Source organism: Paramormyrops kingsleyae, chromosome 8 (genome assembly GCF_048594095.1).
Source record: "Paramormyrops kingsleyae isolate MSU_618 chromosome 8, PKINGS_0.4, whole genome shotgun sequence".
Classification (NCBI taxonomy): Eukaryota; Metazoa; Chordata; class Actinopteri; order Osteoglossiformes; family Mormyridae; genus Paramormyrops; species Paramormyrops kingsleyae.
The window spans coordinates 4,629,672-4,645,579 of record NC_132804.1 but is presented as its reverse complement, the minus strand read 5'-3'; the positions used below and the strand labels follow the sequence as shown (position 1 = coordinate 4,645,579).

The window sequence follows — 15,908 nt, the reverse complement described above, 5'->3', positions numbered from 1 at the left end:
GAAATTTTAAAATAATTCATTACACTGATAAATAATAACAATGTACAGAGATCTTGAAATTTACATTTACACTGCATTATTTTTCATAGGCTTGCAGACTGTGATGTTCATAATGAAAATATTGTGCTTTTTAACATCAATCATATCTATCAATCTAAATTATTGCTTAAAACATGTTTTTAAAGCAAACAAAAACCAAGATATTCCTAGATTTCGTACAATTTAAAATGTTCCCTTTATTTCCTAAAATCCTGAATTATAACTTTAGGTCAATGAAGTTAATCTGTGTACTAAGTGTGTCTGAGCTGGAATAACCAAACTGGTTCCTGGTGTGAGGTCAGCATGGTGGCGCAGTGGGCAGTTCTGTCTGACCCCATCAGGTGGGGGCTTTGAATGTCACCTCTGCAATCCGTGTATGAAGCTCTCTCATTGTCACACGGCTTCGGTCTCCTCCCACAGTCCCAAGACGTGTGTGTGTGTGTGTGTGTATCTGCCCTGTGATGGGCTGGCATCCCATTCATGGTATACCCCAATTTTGTGCCCTATGTTGTTTGGCACAGACTCCAGGCTCCCCCATAACTCTGACAAGGATAAGCATTCAGAATAAGGATGAATGGATGAATAATCCATTCAACTGCACCTGCCTTTACATCCCAATTAGACGTTAACGAATCGTGATGCGTCACCTCATCCTTGTTAGACCAAATATTTAGACACAATCATTAAACACACTCAGAATTGTAAGTAACGCTTTTCTTTCTCCTTTCCACCCCCTCCTCTGAGTTCTGGCAACCCCACCGATATTTACCAGCGCAGTCTAACTTGAATAAAGTCGAAACACAAAATGCGTAAAACTTCGTTTGTTCGTGCGAGTTCATGTCAAATCCGGACAGAATTCCACATATATACCACGGCACGATTCGTGAACTTTTATTATTATTGTTGTTGTTGGTATTGTTGTTGCTGCGACCATTCCTAATACAACATTTTAGCAGCAGTAAAATATAAATAAAACGACCTTAGCAAAACTAATTGTAGAAAACTTTCATATAGATCACTGTCTCATAGCCCGCAATTCAGCATTTTCACAAAGAACATTAACATGTTTCAAAATTAGTTACGTTATTCTGGCGATACAGATAAATACAGATAAAGTTACAGAAAATGTAGATCTGCGCACGAATGTCACCTTATTCCATCTGCTACACCAGTCCGTGTGCCTTATAGCCAAAGGTAGAATCGGACGTCTGTCTTTCTCTTCTTTTTGTCTCATTTCAGTGTTAAACTGCGCACTGGAGTTACTTTGAGTAACCCTTTACTTCCATAACAACATCAACCTCGGGGGAGCTAGGGGATGCGATCTGAGCATCGGATTTTATAAATAAGATATATAATAAGTTTACTGGTGTAGCACCTTTTCGTAAACGGGTGTCCTTGCGTAGCAGGGCAGAGTATTGGGGCTTACCTTTGTGCCTGATACTACGTTTCCAGTCTTTAGCGGTCTCCCGTCCGCTAACAAACTGGAACTCGTTCGGGGTGAGCCACTCTCCCCTGTATTTAATCGAAGGTCCCTTGCTGCCTTGGCACAGTTTGTTGATGTACAGCAAAGCTTTATTTTCTCCACATTCCACTTCAATGCAAGGTTCCCCGTTGTCAAAAAAGGGTTGGAAATCGGGGATGGAGGAGAACCTCTCCAGCATTAAGTCTTCGGGGTAGTGGTGGAGGTGCTGGTGATGCAGCGCTGTATCCTGTAGTCCCAAGTAAGCGCGGTGATGGGCGAAAATCTGTTCGTAAGGCGGCGGATGAGGGGTCACCACAGGGAGAGCGCTGCTATTTAAAGGGGCCAGGTAGTCGGGTTGATTTAAGGCAGCCAAAGCCATGTCATCTCCATCCAGTATCTCCTTTTTGATTGCGGGCATGTTACTGAAATCGCGACGTGGGTGAACTAGTGCTCGGCAGTTCCCCTCCACTTAACTTGCACGTCCTCTTTTCGGAGTTGGTCCGCACCTAAATCCAAGACGCGCCACTTTTGTTTAACGCAGATCCCCCGCGTCTCTCTACAGCAGCGCAGCATTGAAGTTCAGCAGTAGGTTTCCATTCAGTCGTCAGCCCTGCGTGGAGCGGCTCTGCGCGGGGCTCACAGCGGCGCTCGCATGACGGCTGTCGCTGCTCCCCTGCCCACCACAACTAATCTGACTCCCACAACTAATACCTGGCCTCTTACGGAAAACTCAGCCGCTGTGGGCATCCTGGGGCTTAAAATACTTGAATAATTGATCCTTTATCGACTTGCGTCTGAGAGACTTTATTTCATAGGTACCTCCCTTTCGTCATTTTATTCTCATCACTTCTTCCTGAATTGTGATTATCCAATTTTATGTTGCGTGAACCTATTTATCTATGGTATGCTACTATTCAGTAAAAGAGAAACACTTAAATTCATCTATCCATTTCGAATATTAACATCAACATAACACCATAATTTAATTTTTGCGTTATCATATTAAAAACAGTCACGTTTAAAAGTTATTTCTGTCAATATTTTTTTTATCCCACGAGCAACTCCTGTACCTTGCGTATTTGACGTGCTTTTTGCAAATATTACTGTGTAAGTATATTTTTTGGGCTATTTTAACTCGATTTGTGTCTCAGAGGTCATGCTTTAGTTCAGAAACCTAGACCAAACAAGATTTCCACTCTTCGCCGCTTGTCCCATTTAAACAGCGCTGGCTTTGCTAGCACGAAAGGGACGGGGGGGAGGGGGGGGGGGTTCCGACGGACGCCGTCATTGCGCTACACGTGGGATAGCGATGTTTTGCAATATGACGGGAAATCGAGAATAAGGTATTATAAAATAATAAATAGTTGGTCTTGTTGTTTTTCTTAAAAATAACAAAATGAATTTTTGCATATCCACGCACGTAGGAATATATATTCACTTAATCAACACCTAATTAGCTTTCCCCGGTATTGCTGAATTGTTTTGCTGATACACGGAACTATACATCAGCAGTAATGACCATGAAATAAGCTGAGATATATAAATAAACGCTCGTCACATGACCAAAACAGGTTTCCAGTTATTCCAATTCTGTCTAGCAAATGTTTCAGGGTGACATTGCTAAAGTCCATTGTTTAATGGCGATTTCTACATTGTACAAATTCCTAGCTATACTGCGTCTGATTGTTCTTGAATGCAGTGGTGTTGTCCGTAAAAACTACACCCCAGCGTGTCCACATGTAGCCTACATTGATATCAAGAGGGTGCCACTGGAGGGCTTACTTTGGTCCCATACTACCTAAAAGGGCGAGCCAAAACAACAAGTTACAAATAACCCGATACTTCATACATGATCTGTCCCCTAAATGTATGTACAGTATAACGTTTCATGTTGTTGCCATACATTGCTACATTATGGGCTCAATGGAAAGTACTCGATTATATCAGAGGTGTTTAAACATCAGACTTTTTTTTACAAATTAGTCTGCAAATACCTCCTTTTAAAATGATAATCAGTAACATTTCTCTGGGGAAACAGTCAGGTTCAAGGTGACGCGAACTATTTTGGAGATAACTGTGAAAGTGACACTGTACATATTGGGTTTCCCCTGTGGGGGGACACCCCTTCTCTGTACACCCACGACCCGACCGAGCCCGTGATTCATGTGTTCCGGAGACGGGACTCCCTCAGTACTTTTGACACGGGATGTTCCCGCTGAACTCCGAGGTCACTTACTCCTGCCATAGAGACTATCTATACAGGTCCGGCATTCACTTGTTTTTTTTCCTATTGTTTGAAAGGGCAATGGATAAAGGTGTGACTTGCCCTGTACTTAAGATAGGACAGGATTTCATAAAAAATATATTTTATTTAATATTAATCTTCTTATAGTAGCAAGACACGTGAAATTGTATTATAAATGTCAGTACATTGTAAATATCCCTTGTTATAAGGGATAACAACTACAACAACTATTATGATAATTCTTATTATTAGTACTATTATTATTATTATTATTATTATTATTATTAAAGGAAAAATAAAGAAGCAGAAAACATCTTTTTGTTGAGTGTTGTCGTAAGTAGAAAAGTTCCCTTGAAGAGCCCCCGCCTCCGCTTCGTCGCTGGCAACCGCCGCGGAGCCGCAGAGCTGCCGCCGGGGAAGGGAGGTAATAAATAACCCGGGGAGGAGAGTGGAGACCGCCGGGCGGTGCACAGTCTGACCTGACAAATACTCACTGGAAAACCATCAGAGAGGGACAGCCCACCCCTAGAGCTTGGAGCCAGTCTCTCAGACACGAGGCAAAATATATCCATCCTGGAAAAAGCGGCGTCTCTCCCCGCTTGCTGCAATCTTTTGCCATCATGAGGTCAAGTCAATTTCAGAAATGGATAAGAAATTAACAATTTCACTGGATTTGCTAATAGTTAAACTCGATTTTTTTTTTCGTTATTGAAGTTTCCTAATTATTTTCTATAGGCTAATTAAAGATTAGCGTAGGATATTGAAATCAAATTTATTTTATTGCCATTTTCCTATTTTGAAGGTATAGATTATCCTCAATGCCTCTATATACCATTTTAAATACACACATAATATGAATCAGGGTTCAACATCGAAATGCCAAGATTTGCACAAGTAACAGCATTGTTAATGAAAGTGGTTCATGTGATAGATTGTCTATAAAAATGATACCGTCTTGTTTTAGAACTTCTGCTCCTAACCATGACTTCGATTGGTTCCTTCATCCAAGAATGTATGGCATCTTATTACCGAACGCCGGTGTGTATGGTCTTTCCTGTTCTGCTGGTGATCGGCCGCCATACCATCAGACACACAGAAGATCAGTTGGTTTATGTGGTCGTGCTAACACCCTTGGCCTCTTACGGCAGATCGCAGTGGTCAGCCAGTTGTCTCCGCTGCCCAGCGGCAGCCCTAACTCACAGGATTTATCTCCTCACTGGATGGGTTGCCAGCCAGCACTGCAGGATATTCATTTTAGGCCTGTGTCTGTAGCTGTCAGCACTGAGAGAGAAAGGGGGCCTGCACACGACACCCAAAGCGTCTGCACACATCTCCCCAGAAAAACACCCCCTTTGGAGGTCCACACATGCCCTCTCACACACCACCCACAAAGTAGCCCCAAAATAGCCACCAAAGGCATTAAGGGCATCATTCAGATGCTGTTACAACCTTATGTGATTGTTTATCTGGTCCAGGTTTAATATATAATTCTTAAAGCTGGGATTACAATTTGGAGATTCTGTTCTTCGGTATTTCTCTGGATGTTCCTTCAACATTCATTTCATGCCAGCATCCAAGGTTCAGCAGCCCCCACAGAATGGGTGACTTTAAATGTGCCGATATGGCACTAATGTATTTTAGTTTGTGTTACAGCAAACAGAGTAAGATGTCAAAGGACCAAGTTGTCGAGTAAGAGAGATGGATTTGAGAGGCACAGTCAGGCGTTAATGTAAAATCCGAATCTCATCAGATGGCAGCTGGGATCAGGATCTGCTGCCTGACCTCTGCAGTGACTATGGCCATTGATTCCTTGGAGGGACATTGTACCCTGAATGTTTTCTGCATTTCCCCACAGACAGCAACCAAAGGTCCTCAGCAAGACTGGGAAAGTGGAAACGCTGCCCAGTGTATTTCTCAACACCAGAATATAGATGAAACACCGCCCACCTACTGGTTTCTGTGCCTTATACATGCCAAACTGAGAGCTTATAGTGCTGAAGTAAACGACAAAGGGAAACAACATAGAAAATATGGCTGGCTACCAAATTATTCGGACCATAATTATTTAAAACGCTTTTCAAATGCCACCTGAGCAGAGATGTAACAGGCTTAGCTGAGTGGATCAGAAATGGCGAAGCATAAGCAATCATTTTGAAAATGCATTAATTTTAAGCTGAATATTCACATTGAAATATATAAACTCGGAAAACCATTTAAAAATACTTTTTGAAAAGGTGTTTTTTATAATGTGAATATAATGTATTCTGGTGAGACTGTGTGCCTGGCGGAGCTTATGGGAGTCGCGTGCACATGTTTTCCCGCGTTTATGTGAGGCAGTGACAGCGCCATTAATTATTAGTTTCTTATCTCTGGAGCAATTCATTTTTTATGGGCTTCATTATCTGCGGTGCCTCCCATAACACCAGAGCCAAAAACTTTGTGAAAATTAGATTCACTACATAGGAATCATCCTCTAAACACACGACGGTTGAAAAGTTCCAGGTAGTTCACTAATTTCTCCAAACGTCTCCTGCCTTAGGGGTTTCAGAAGCTCCAGCCAGCTAACGAGTGAGTGGCTATAGGATGCAAATCTTCACCGAAAATGTGCCCGGGAGTAACATCAAATAATTATTTTCATACGGCGATCGCATTAAGGTTTCGGGTCTGGTACATCTCTGGTATCATAAAATCTGACAGAAGCTGAAAAAACCGGTTAATTCGTTAACATGTATTCCATATTAAGAGCAAAATACAATGCCATAAAATACATCTAGACCCTCACCTATGGCTCAAACGTGTGGTCTAGTAAGAGTTAAATCCGTGTGCGGAAACAATAAATTCCTGATCTTCCAGCTCCTATTGATTTTTTTTTCTGTGTGATACGAAACCAGCAATCAGCTTTGCAGTTAGAAATTGCCCTGAAACCGGAGCCGAGACGTCGATGAGCCGGCGACACGTTTCAATTAGAGAGCCGCCCGGGCCGGCCTGTCCCCCGGGGCGCCTTGGCTCAGTCACGCCCCACAGCCGCCGCCGCCGCGGCGCTCCGGGGGGCGGAGAGTGCGGGGGCTGGGAGGGGGAAGCAGGCAGCAAAGGAAAAAATTGATGAAACATTATTCCTCCTACTCGCATAGCACACAGCCATGTTTTATGGTGCTTTTCAGCGTTATTTACTTATACATACATACACGTCGGTGTTTCCTGCGTTTAATGGTGCCTGTTAATTAATTTTTCAAGCGCGTCTTTTGTAACATTTATTGTTGTTAAATTGCATTCGTTAACTCGACTTTACATATGAAAAGAAAATATCTAGTAATAATACTATTAGCAGTAGTAAGGATTAGGACAGTACAGTCGCTGTTGTTGTTGTCCTTGTTGTTGTTGCTATGGACAGCGGGAGGTGTTGGTAATTAAGGGCACAGAAGGATCCTAATCCAAGGCCCGGGACCCTGCCATTATACTCGGAACTGAACCATAATTGTTCCAATAAAACATTTGTCTGTGTATATATGTAACTGTAAAAAGAGTATGTTACCCAACAAAATGAGTATTAAATACTTTACTCTAAGCTATATGTATTGGCTTGTGTATTCTTTATTTTTTATTTACTGAGTAGTAGTAGTAGCAATAGGCATTTCTTGCATGAGAACCTTAAACTTTAGGCACTTTGGCCTCCCTGAGCTATTGGTCTGACCTTGAGGGAGAGCTAACCTAACCCCCCCACTGTGCCTAACCCTAAACCCCCCCCATGTGCCTGCCCTCACCCCTGTCAAAACAGCAGTGACACCCTACATATCTGCGCATGACCATGTACATCACTCACAGAGCAGTCCTTACATTATCTATCTATCTATCTATCTATCTATCTATCTATCTCATGCCGAATGATACTCCTGCCCAGCTGAATGATGGACACCCCCGGGCCTGATGTGGCTTCACCTGTGGGTTCAGAAACCACACTGGAATAGTAAAGGCCACAGCTTTGCCTCGGCTTGTATATGAAAGATTCCCGTTCTGCTGTCGTTCTGCACAGTTGATGCAGTTTGGTTACTCCGCACTGCCGTCCAAAAGGGCTACAGTGGGCTATGGTGTGTATTCATCAGCACTGGGTGGAAGTTTATTATTACACTGAGCTAAAAAGCTTTAATCTGAGCTGTTCAATCACATTTCCTTTTGTCAGAATATGGGAGTAGATTATGGCTTAGAAAGAGAGGAATAAAGATCCCAATGAATAACTGGAAATACATTATTAGATATACTATATATGCTAAATGAGCTACGTTGGGCCGGCTAGGTTTTGCATATGCACACAGTCACAAGCAATACAGCAGGAATATATATTGATTCAATAGTATTTGATAATCTATGTATGCGAGTAGAAAATTAACCTACATATGAGAGAATATATTGAATTTATGAAAATAAATATTACATTATGTTGTAAAATTTGCTAAAAGCAGCAAGGAGGGTGTGTTTTAAATGGTGATTAGGGCATCTAGATCAACATTGCTGAATGCACTCCACCTCTCAGCAACAAGAGAGCTCACGCTGGAGAACCGTCACGAGGGAACCACCGGCAGTGGGATGACGACGGACAGCTGGCTGCCCAGCAAAGTCCTCACATCTGAGCTACATCTCTGTCTCCTCCAGCCTCCCTCTGTCTCCCTTCCCACCAGATCAATAACAGACTTTGCCTTTCATCTGACTGACACGGGGGGTTTGGCCCTGCCTGATAAGAACTCACCACTAACACCCTCCCAAAAAAAAACTGCAGGTTACTGTGGAAGACAGGCTCTGTCATTCATATTTGTTCTAATGTTACTGCTGCCAGAAAGTGCTTCAAACACTGAAAGGCTGTTTTGTTGATATGATTGTTAACAACCCATAAAATCTTATTTAAAGATGTGCCTTTAAACCTAGATATGCTTTCAGGTTTGGTTCCATTAATAAGAAACAGAGTATGTCCCGTAACTATGAAGGTTTTTTTCTATTGCCCCCCCAGACAGTATTTGCACTCATGTTTTATGGGGGGGGGGGGGGTCTTAGGAAATGCTTTTCTGCATTTTGGGCCTTCGGGGAATGACCTTTTCAATCTACAACACATTCCTTTCTTACTTAGAGACTGTCCTCCAGAGCGGCGTGTCTCACACATCGCTGGAGTACAACGAACCCACCCCCACATTTCACCCCAGCCAAAGAGTCGCTGTCCCAACAGATGTTTAGTCTGCCTAGAGCAGGGCCACAGCGTCTTGTTTTTATTGGAGGTTTATGTCGTGGGCTTTTCCCGAAACCGTAGGAACAGCGTCATGTGTGCTGACTGTTTCCATTACAGACGTGGCTGTGGGAGTTGGGGGGGGGGCAGGATGGAGGCCTTAGCAGGAGCAGAAGCAGCTGCCAGACCAATGGGGGAGACGACCCGGAGCTGTAAAAACACTCCATGGTGTTGCAATCCGGAGTTTTATTGTTGTTGTTTTCAAAAACACAGAGAACGCAGACTTACACTTTCAGTAACTCGCATAAAACTCTCAACTCTAATCCTTCCAGAAAGAAAACATTATTGGTACCAAATATGAACTGCTTTGCTACTTAATTTCAAACAAAAGACATGTTAGAAAGTTTTTCTTTTCTTTAGTTTTGTTTGCTGTGAACAAAATCCAATCGTTATTTTGGAAGCTGTGAACATGAATTTGGTGTGATTCAACAGCCTGTATGCATGCATGCGAATAAGGCCTTAAGAAGTACTCGAAGCGGACTAATACTCACCGGTACACGGTACCGACACTGCTGTGTTTTTCTCTCCAGAATGCCATTTCTCTCGTACCGGAACCTCTGACAATCAGCCAGTCCTTAATGACAAGGGAAGATCTGGCACCTGCTTTTCCCACTATGCACTGGCTTTGAAGTAGTGCTATACCAAGGTACCAGATAAGGAATTTAGTCGTTGCTTACATTAAATTTGGTACACCTATATCACACATATGGTTATTTAGTCTGGGAGTGCCTTTCGCACTACAGCAGACGAGTAAAGTGCTTTGCAGGCTAAGTTTGTTTGGGAGGCCATTAGACCCGTGCAAGAACATGTTTAGCCTAAGAGGATTGAGTGCTTTCTGGTGCTGGAATGGTTTTGCCCCAGACTCTGTTAAGGTCCCAATTAGCATTTACCAACATGTTTTTTTTTTTACTACAGATAAAGATGGGGTAAGTAAGAATGCCTCAGCTAAGAAAAAGAGATGGATGGTGCCCTAATCTTAACTGATAATGGCAAAACTAAACCTTTAAGGCTGGCAAAACGGTGTCGTGCTACTGAATACTTAGCAAATTCGAGCTGTAACATTGTCACGCTTTGCACTGCCATTTTGCAAGATGTTATCACAATGGCTCAGTCACCTCATAGAACCAGGGTTTGGTGTCTGAGTCCCACCTCGCTGTGTGAGGGAAGAGGAATTATGCTTCAGAAGTATGGAAGATGATACAGGAAAAATATCTATTTAACGAGGCAAGGGACTAATTATTACTAACACCTTAAATCATCATTACTAGAACTGAAAATGAAATATGTGAGTATAACGGCAGAAAAAGGAGCACAGCTAGTGAACTACAACTTAATCATCTATGGATCTGAACATTACATAGTTTGTCCTTAAGCAGACGCTACCGAAAGATTTGAGGATGTCTACTTCTGCTGCATTGCTGGGTCATTTCTATTCACATTGTTGGCCACATTGCACTTTTTTTTGGTAATTTTTTTTTGGATAATTACTTACTTACCCTGGAATGCTATCCCACTCTCTGCTGCAACATAACATTTTGCAAGATGCATGTCAAATTGCTATTAATCCAGTCAAGGCCTTGTCACCTGTTCATCTAGTATAGCTTTCCATACTCTTTGAAAGGCAGACTGGACTTTTACAGATCACACAGTATAAAGATTTGAAGATAAAAAAGAGCAATTAAAAGATCAGAATTGTGGTTCATCTGACTGGTTCGTTTCGTACTGGTATGTTATATTCAGAATGCCTACTTCTGAATTCTCAGGAGTCTGATAAGCTCCACATCCCATGACAGTACGTTGATAAACTCTGAAGACGTCCTTCCCTTATGTGAAAGGGGCGGCTTGCAAGCTTGAGTGAGCCTGAGACACTTTGTTAACGATGGGCTTCAAAGAGCTTCCATGTACAAGACCAGTGGTCACACAGCGATCATTTACTCTTCCTGTCAGAAAAAACAAAACGATCAATTATTGATGACTTTAGTTTGTTTTCTGACTGTTTAAGGAGTGTGGGTGGAGTGTTAGTGCTCCACGGAGTCTCGAACCCAACCATCAGCTCGCTCCATCCCACTGCCTCTGCAGCAGATGACTGGCTGCTTCTTCTTCCAGGAATCTATATTTCATGAGTGTGCTGTGTGGCGGCAGAGCCCAATTACCCACAGATAAGGCAGAAGCCCTTAAGCAGCAGGAGAAATATTTAGACAGTGCAGGGAGAAGACACGGATCCACGGTTCCCTGAGGCAGCTGAGCTGCTCTGAGACTTTCCTGCCTGCCTTCGCAATGACATCCATCTTTATCTTAATGACAGTCTTCAATTAATGCCGGCGGCTGAGCTCCCCGCCTGTCCCTGCTCCATGTGGAAGCAGGACACTCGGACCAGGGAGGGGGGGAACTGTACTGGGACTTTAAACAGCCGGGGGTGTCTTACGCAGGCATTGCAGTTCGTTGTGCCAGGGTGACCTGTTCACATGACCCTGTGGATTGTCATGCGCTGGAAGCGGACTCTCCATCTATCGGTGCTGGTTCACGTCTTAATAATCAATTCTGATAATTATTTTGATTGTGATAATGATCACCATCATCGAGTTCAAAGTTTGAGCTCATTATGCGTGTTTGGATCTTAAGGTCCAGAGTATTTCCTTAGAATCTGGAACATAATAATAATAATTATTATTATTATTATTATTATAATTATAATAATTATAATTTCAACTTGTGGTTGAAAGTATGAGTAGTGCTGTTCAAATGAACTGACCTGATGCCATATTAAATTTACAGAAATATGCTGGGATGGATAAAATTCAGACAAATCTGTCAACATGTACCACGATTTGGAAGAACTGGAGCTTGTTAAAGGTTAGAAGACATTAAAACGTCATCTGTTGTGTTGAGAGACAAGAAGGGAAGCAGATATGGTCAATTCTCTGTCGATTCTGGCCATTCTTCTCTAACATCTCACACTAATATGGTGTTCTGATCACAGAAGCACCATTGACTAGATTTCTTTGTTCATCACACCATTCTTTGTCAACTCTAGATACTGTAGTGCAAGAAAATCCCAGTAAGGTGACTGTGTTTGAGGTTCCGGAACCTTCACGTCTGGCAGCCAGTAGTCACACTACATGTGTTTTCCCTTTCTAGGACAGGTTTAGTCATACATGTTTAGTCAAACAGCAGCTGTAGCTCTTGACACTGCCTGAACGCTGTACTGTATGCACTCAGTTGCAACCACGTGATTCACTGCTTGGAGGAGCAGGGTATTTGCATTAGCAAGCAGGTGTACCTAATAAAGTGGCCACTGACTACCATTTCAGATGGACTCAAGGAAAATAAATAAGGTGGGTCTCTCCTTTCATTTCCCCACGAAAGCAGCTGTTTCTGTGCCTGTTGTTATACATTAATTTAGAGCTAGTTAGTGATTATTTAACAGGCAAAATCACTTAATTTTGTAGAAAGAGAAAGGATGAACTTTGAAGAACATGGTCGGTGATGAGAATCCCTTGCAGCTCCGAGTATCTAGTTACATTTATCATTGCATTTCTTGTGTAGCTGGGTGTGACTGTCAAGCTGAAAAGCATCAGCAGAGACACTGAAAGCGTGACCTGGTGTGTGTGATGGTAGGGGCCACGTCGCAGAGCTAGTCCTGCTCAGGCTGTAGCCCAGATCTTCACATGCAGCATTAACAGGCACAGCAACGCACCTATTTCACATCTGACAGCCGACTCTTGGGAGCCATTCAGGCTGTTACTGTGCCAGTGGTATAGTATTGTGTCCAAAATCTGTCACATAGAAATGCACAATTCACAATTCTTTATTTGTGAGTGTTCAGCTTCACTAGAAACCCATGACTTTTCATTCAATTCAGAGAACCGTTCAGTGTCATGTGACCATATTTTCACCAATTCATTTAAAATATACGGAGCGTTAAAAAAATACAGAATTTCATAGGAACAACTTGATTTGAAAACGTAAACAACAACCAAACAGGGATAACCACTAAATTAATTGAAAAACTTGCCCCAAAAAATTCATTTTTACACATGATAATGATTAGTTATATACTGTGCTATAGAAAAAAAAAATCACTGAGACAGTTGTTAAAAGCATAACTGACTTGCTGTTCATACCAATGATGATGAGTTATTATGACCCAGACCTGTAAGAGCTACCAAGACAGCACCGAGTGGAAAGACAAGGGTGTTGAATCGTGGAAGCCAAGTGCAGAGGCGAGGTGCAGAATGGAAAGTGCTTAAAGTACACACACCCCCGCCCCAGGGAAGCCCTGTGCTCTCAGGGCTGGGGCACGATGAGCCTGGCAAGCTCGAGTAAAAGTAGAAAACAGAGGAGGCGGCGAGGAGGCGAAGATCGGGCTTCGTGTGAGAAGAAGCGGAGGCTGTAAAGCAGAAGGGCTTGCCTTCAGGTGGAGGGGAAACCCGCCCCCTCCCCCGGTGCTTGCGGTGGCCCACAGGCGCCCGGAAACTCGCACTCTGAAAAATCTCGCTTTGGAAAAATCTGTGAACTAAATGCATCGGGCTTTATCTAAAGATCCAGCACAAAACTGTAGGTGTAAGTATGTCGAAATTCTGGGTAAAACCTTGCAGTTTCTTAGTGATTTAAATCAAGCATGGAAATGTGTGGACAAAAGACTTTTTAAAATATATATTCCAGCCCCCTGCATTGTCATCAACAGTCTGAACCACAGTCTGATTTTTAAGACAGGAAGGATTAGCCTTTAATAGCATGCACAGGATAACTCTGCGAGTACATAACTGTCCTGTCAAACCTCCCAAAAAAATTATTGTAGTAATCATAGCTGTGCCTAATATCTGTTTACTCAAAAATGAGGCCCAAATGGAAAAATGGGAAATACATTTTGAGGAAGCATGTTGATCTGTGTGAATGTTATGCGGAACTAATTGTGATTTCGGCATCAACAGATATAGACCCACAATCAGAGGTATCTCTGCTGTGCCAATTAACAGTTCAACTTCCAGCTGAGATTCCAGGAGATTTTTTTGTTTCATGCATGACAATACAAATTGTTTGCGACATGAAAGTCTGTATGCTACATAAAAGCCTGGATGTGACACAGTAGCTATGTCACTTTGCACTATATTACATATTGCTGAGGCATTGTGTATGAAGACGAATGAATTCAGTTTATGGCTCCACATCACTTGCGTGTCGCCCTGCCTTTTTCATGCTCTCAGGAAGGCTGTGACATACCAGCAACCTGCTCCCAGCAGCGTTTATACCCTGCAAAGCCCCCAACTTCCACCCTGTCGATATCCCACCATGTCACCGCTCTGCGTGACGTTAACCCTCTCACTAGCTGAAGCAGCAGCAGAATATAAATCTGAAAACATGGCTCCCACAATCAGCAGCAGACACACATTCAATCAGATTAGCAAGCAGGCTACGGCCTGTTTTGATTTTAGTGTTGCTGGTTCAGAACTATCTGTCTTTGGGCCATTGTTGACATTTCCCTAATAAATCCTACTTGTGATTGCTGGTGTATCTGAGTGTTGAAACCAAACAAATGTTACTCACTAACTCCATCTACTGGGAGTATTGTATACTAACAAAGCAAGCAGAGTCAAAGCTAGACAAAAAGAAGTGCGTGCAGTACATTCAAGTGTATATGCATGTTTCAGTCAGGTGTGGTGGTTCTAGAAAGGAAAAGGCAGAACACATGGCTCAGGTTGTTTGGAAAAGCAATAATCATACTAAAACATGATGTATCTCTTAGAAATTTGGCAGATTTATAACCTTGCAGAACACGGCCCAGGTGATACACATTGTATAGATTAGGAGCACAATCTCACCCATTCTTAGCCCCATAATGATATATATTGGACAGAAGTGGGACTGGTTTTGGCAGATTAGATCCATACCTTGCTCAGTCTTTTATTTCAGTTCCTGGGGTAGTTTATTTAAAGAGCAAAGCTGAATAGTTCAGAATTATTGTTGGTTCCTAAATTACACCTGAACTTTAGAAACTTCAGTTGAGCTGACAGCATGGTTTGTTTGATTAGCATGGAGTTAGATTTTAAAAGTCAGAGCGTCAGCTTGCGGGTTCCCGTCTCGGGCTGTCATGACACTGAACACTAATTTTGGCTCAGACTCATGAGGCAGGAAGATTACCATTTCTTTACCGTTATCCTATTTTTCTAATGGTTGAGACACGCCAATACTGGCTTCCCTAGGGCGACAAAAACACGATGTGTACGCTGATGGATTTAGTGACAATATTTCATAGCCTTCATGCTTAAAGATAATTAATACTTATTATTCATTTTTTTATTTGAAAATTATATATGGGTTTAGTGTGAACTGTCAGGAGTTGCAATGGAGAATCACTTATCACAGTATGTTGGAGCTGCGGAAAAGGGGCACTAATTTGCTGGTCAGAATTGGTTTATTCAACTAATAATGTAAATAGTTTACACTTTTAACTAGCTGGCCATTTATCAAAAGTAACATCACAGTCATCTATGATCATACAACATCACTGTTACCAATCATACATGACATTAATTTTATGCTATTTGAGTCTTGAGCAATTTTCTTGACTAATTATATGTCTTGCATATCCATATTGTTTTGTAGCATAAAATGCACATTAATGAACTACAACCACCCTTAAAACTTTTCAGAGCATTTCATGGCTTAATATGTTTGTAAAACACAAATCAAACACAATATTTTCATATCTTGTAAAACAGTGAACACAACAGTGTTATAACCTCTTCAGTCCAGCAGGGGGAGGTAGGAGTAGCATAGTCCTGGACGGCATGGATGCCCTTTAAAACCTGCGAGGAATTACTGCCAACTAATGAGCTTTGTGTCCTACTTAAACTTCTTGGCTGCAGAGCTTGCGGCTGAGTCTTGTCACT

General features: G+C 42.2%; 1 protein-coding gene across 4 annotated transcripts in view; it reads right to left on the bottom strand.

Moving 5' to 3' along the window:
* The window catches only part of LOC111853550 (sterile alpha motif domain-containing protein 11), a 53,350-nt gene extending 50,839 nt beyond the window's left edge, over positions 1-2,511 (bottom strand). For 2 of the 4 annotated variants that reach the window (XM_023830557.2, XM_072715024.1), the window contains exon 1: positions 1,466-2,508. In XM_023830557.2, the coding sequence (XP_023686325.2) occupies positions 1,466-1,919 (454 nt within the window). In that variant the 5' untranslated portion in view covers positions 1,920-2,508. Of the gene's footprint in view, positions 1-1,189; positions 1,428-1,465 lie in introns of those variants that run through there. The other 2 variants (XM_072715023.1, XM_072715025.1) reach the window with 2 other exon arrangements.
* Between the last annotated feature and the right edge of the window lie 13,397 nt (positions 2,512-15,908).